The 3,404-nt window shown below is 70.2% G+C and overlaps 1 protein-coding gene across 1 annotated transcript; it reads right to left on the bottom strand.

Moving 5' to 3' along the window:
* Window positions 1-287: 287 nt before the first annotated feature.
* Window positions 288-3,142, bottom strand: LOC113409260 (dapper homolog 3-like; the record flags this gene model as incomplete). Its single annotated transcript, XM_026662974.2, is given in 4 exon segments — window positions 288-649; window positions 651-1,969; window positions 2,341-2,496; window positions 3,031-3,142. Coding segments are annotated over 4 exon segments (1,947 nt in total), but the record flags the coding sequence as incomplete, so codon positions are not given.
* Between the last annotated feature and the right edge of the window lie 262 nt (window positions 3,143-3,404).

Here is a 3,404-nt window from a genome sequence, read left to right as displayed (position 1 = left end):
AGGGGTATGGGTCGGGGATACTCCCAAGCTGGAGGGTGTAGACGGGGGTGGGTCAGTGCCCCCCCAGGCCAGGAGGGGTATGGGGCAGGGTTTGTTGGGGGGCACCCCCAGGCAGGGGGGCATAGACCGGGAATGGGTTAGGCTGCCCCAGGCCAGGGCGGTATGGGGCAGAGTTGGTTGGGGGGTGGAGGAGGCTGGAGAGGGTGTGCGTCGGGGGCACCCCCAGGCTGCAGGGGATGGCGGGGGGGGGGGGATTAGACCCCCCCCCCCCGCCCCCCAACCCAGGATCTCACACCGTCGTCATCACTTTCAGGGAGCCCGATCGGAAGCGCATAATCTTCTTCTTGAGGGCGTGCGAGGCCTTGATCTTGACAAAAACCTTGGGCCGCCCGCCGGCCTGGCCGGGCCCCGCGCTGGCCACCAGCTGCGGCGACAGCTGCTGGGGCCAGACCAGCCCGCTGCTCTCGTCCGTGTCGCTGGAGCCGGTGCTGAAGGCGGGCGAGCCGCCCTCGCTCAGGCTGGACTCGCTGTCGCCATAGGCCAGTCCCTCCTCCAGCCGGCACACGGGGGCCCGCCGCGCCCCGCCGCCCCGCCCGCCCGAGCACTCCGAGTCGCTCCCGGCGTAGCCGTACAGCACGTTGCGGGGGGGGCGAGGCGGCGCCCGGACCGCTCCGCCCCGCCCGCCGGCTCCGCCGCGGCTCCCCAGCGCCCGCCTCCTCCTGGCAGATCTCCGCCGTCGAGCGCCACTTCCGGTAGCCGGCGGCGCCGGGGTGGGGGCGGCGCTGCCGGGACGGCTTGAGCACCACCTCGTCCCTCTCCACCGTGTGGTACTTGGTGCCCGAGGCGCCCGGCTTGTTCAGGAGGCTGTTCTCCGACTGGGAGCGCGCCGCCTTCTTGCCCCGGGGGGAGCCTTTCCTGGCACTAGCCCGGCGCCCCCCTGGCACTTCCCCACCTTCCTCGGTGAAGCGGCACTTCTTGGGCATCGCCGCTGCCCGAGGCCTCTCCCTGGGCGTCACCGGGGCCCGCTCTGGTGACAGCTCCACCGAGCGCCCCTTGGTGAGGGGAGGGGGCTTCTTTTTGGCCCCTCGGTGGGCCTGCTGGGCACGGGGGGGCTGCTGGGCCGGGATGTACTGCGCCTTCACCATCTGGCAGGCCCCGTCCTCGGTGCAGGCCAGCGGGGGGCGGCCCCCCCTCTCCTCGTAGGGAGCGGGTTCCTGGCCATTCCTGGCGTGGGCGCCGTCCTCGCCCGGCCCCTCCTCGTAGTGATCCACCGACAGGGCAGGCCGGAGGTGGGCCAGCGCCTGCAGCTTGGGGGGCTTCTTGAGGCTGGAGTGGGGGGGGGCGTAGCCTTCGGGGGGCCCCTTGCCGGCCAGCGTCCTCTCGGCCGCGGCGTCCCAGGACGACCAGATCCGGGCAGCCGCGCCGGCCCCGCCCTCGTAGCCGCAGGGCGAGGGGGTGCTGCTGCCCCGCTCCATGGCCGGGGGGTGCTTGCGGTCCGCCTGGGGGCCCAGCAGCTCCGAGGGCCTCTTGCAGAAGCTGTTCTGGCGGGCCACTGCCTTGGCAGGCGGCTCGGCGTTGAGGCTAGTCCGGGGCTTGCCGCCCCGCGCCAGCTGGCTGCGCCGGCGGATCAGCCGCGAGATGTAGCTCTCCACCTTGTGGCAGTGAGCGGCCTCAGGGTAACAGGTCAGCTCCTGTCCCCCGAACTCCTCCAGCCCCCCGGCCTGCTCCGCCCCATAGGCCAGGCCCGGCGAGAAGGGGGTGGCGTCGTAGAGGCGGCCGCGGAGCAGCGGGTTCTGCATGGCCACGGCGTGAAGGGGACTGGGGTACAGGAAGGGGTCCAGGCTGTCCCGGGGCGGGAGGCGCGGGGGCGGCTCGGAGGGGTAGTCCTGAGAGCTGGAGTAGGGGGCCGAGTAGGAGCGGGGAACCATGCCCCACCCGGCACTGTCTTTGCCACTGCTGCCCACCTCGCCTGTGGGACAGAGAGAGACGGACTGAGAGACAGACCCGCGGACAGAGGGAGGGACAGACCCATGCAGGGAGGCTCCAGCTGGTGGGGGCAGTGCTCGGCCCTCTTCGCTCCCATAGGGACGAAGGCAACCCCAGAGACAGGCCAGCCCCGTCCGCCACCCCCCAACTCTCCTTGGCCAAGACCGGACAGTCCCTGACAACCCATCCGGCCCGGTATCCCCCAGGACCCGACCCACAGCCCCCATCCGGCCCGGTATCCCCCAGGACCCGACCCATGGGCCCGTCCGGCCCCATATCCTTCCCTCCCCCCACCAGCTCAGCAGGGCGACCCCAGCCCTGCGCTGGTCTCTCAGGAGCCAGGCAGCCGCTCACCCACGGACTTGGGGCGCTCACTGGCGTAGCTGCCACGCGACTCGGCCTGGCCGATGCGGGAGCAGGAGCCGGAGACGGAGGGGAAGCCGGAAGAGTCCCCGAAGCCGGAGGCCGGCGAGTCTGAGGCCACCGCGGAGGAGGCACCCTCGTAGAAACCTGCAAGAGATGTCAGCTGTGAGCTGAGGGGGCAGCTGTGAGCTGCGGGGGGCAGGGATGGATTTGTGGGACAGCCATGAGCTGGGGGGCAGGGATGGACGTGGGGGGGCAGCCATCAGTTGGGGGGAGGGGATGAGGCAGCCATCAGCTGGGGGCAGGGAAGGGAGAGGCAGGTGATGCGGGGGGCAGTGATAGACCAGGCTGGAGGGGCAGAGGGAAGACAAGGAGAACTGGGGAATGTGTGGGGGGCACTGGCCCCAGAGCAGTAGAGGGGACTGGTCCCATGTTCTGTGGGAACTGCTGATGGGGGCAGGTCGGGTCAGCTGACCGTGGACCTGCGACGGGGGATGGGAGCAGCCCATGGGGCAGCCAGCCAGCCCGTTCCCTGGGAGGGCCTCAGCTTGGAATCTGGGGTGTGAGAAGCAGTTCTGGGGTCCCCTTTCCCTGCAGGGATAACTGGGGGTGAGGGTCGGCTGCATCTCTCCCCCGATCTGAGACACACCCCCCCCCATATCACACCACCGGGGTCCCTACCCGAGCTGGGCCAGCTGTCCGTCTCGGCTGCCTCCCCACAGGCCTTTTCGGGGTACAGCCGCAGCCCCCCTACTTGCTGCTCCAGTTCCCACATCAGCCCGGGCAGCGCATCCTGGAAAGCAACCAGAGGAGGGGGGGATGTTAGCGAGGCATTGATACTCCAGCAACAGGAGCCTTCCAAGCCCCCCCATTTGGGGGGGTTCAACTACCCCCCTAACAGTGCCCCCCACCCAGCAGCCACTGCCGCACATCACCCCCTCAGCCCTCTCCCAAAAATCAGGGCTCAAACTGCCACCCCCCATCAGCGGTAGATAGTCAGGGGGGGGTCAGCTAGCCCCTGAGCGCCCCCACCATGTTTACATTCAGTTGAACTT

This window comes from Terrapene carolina, unplaced genomic scaffold (assembly GCF_002925995.2).
Source record: "Terrapene carolina triunguis isolate 2854851 unplaced genomic scaffold, T_m_triunguis-2.0 Scaffold31607, whole genome shotgun sequence".
NCBI classification, from domain to species: Eukaryota; Metazoa; Chordata; order Testudines; family Emydidae; genus Terrapene; species Terrapene triunguis.
Note: the sequence above shows the minus strand (reverse complement) of the source record. Positions and strands in the feature narration are given on the sequence as shown.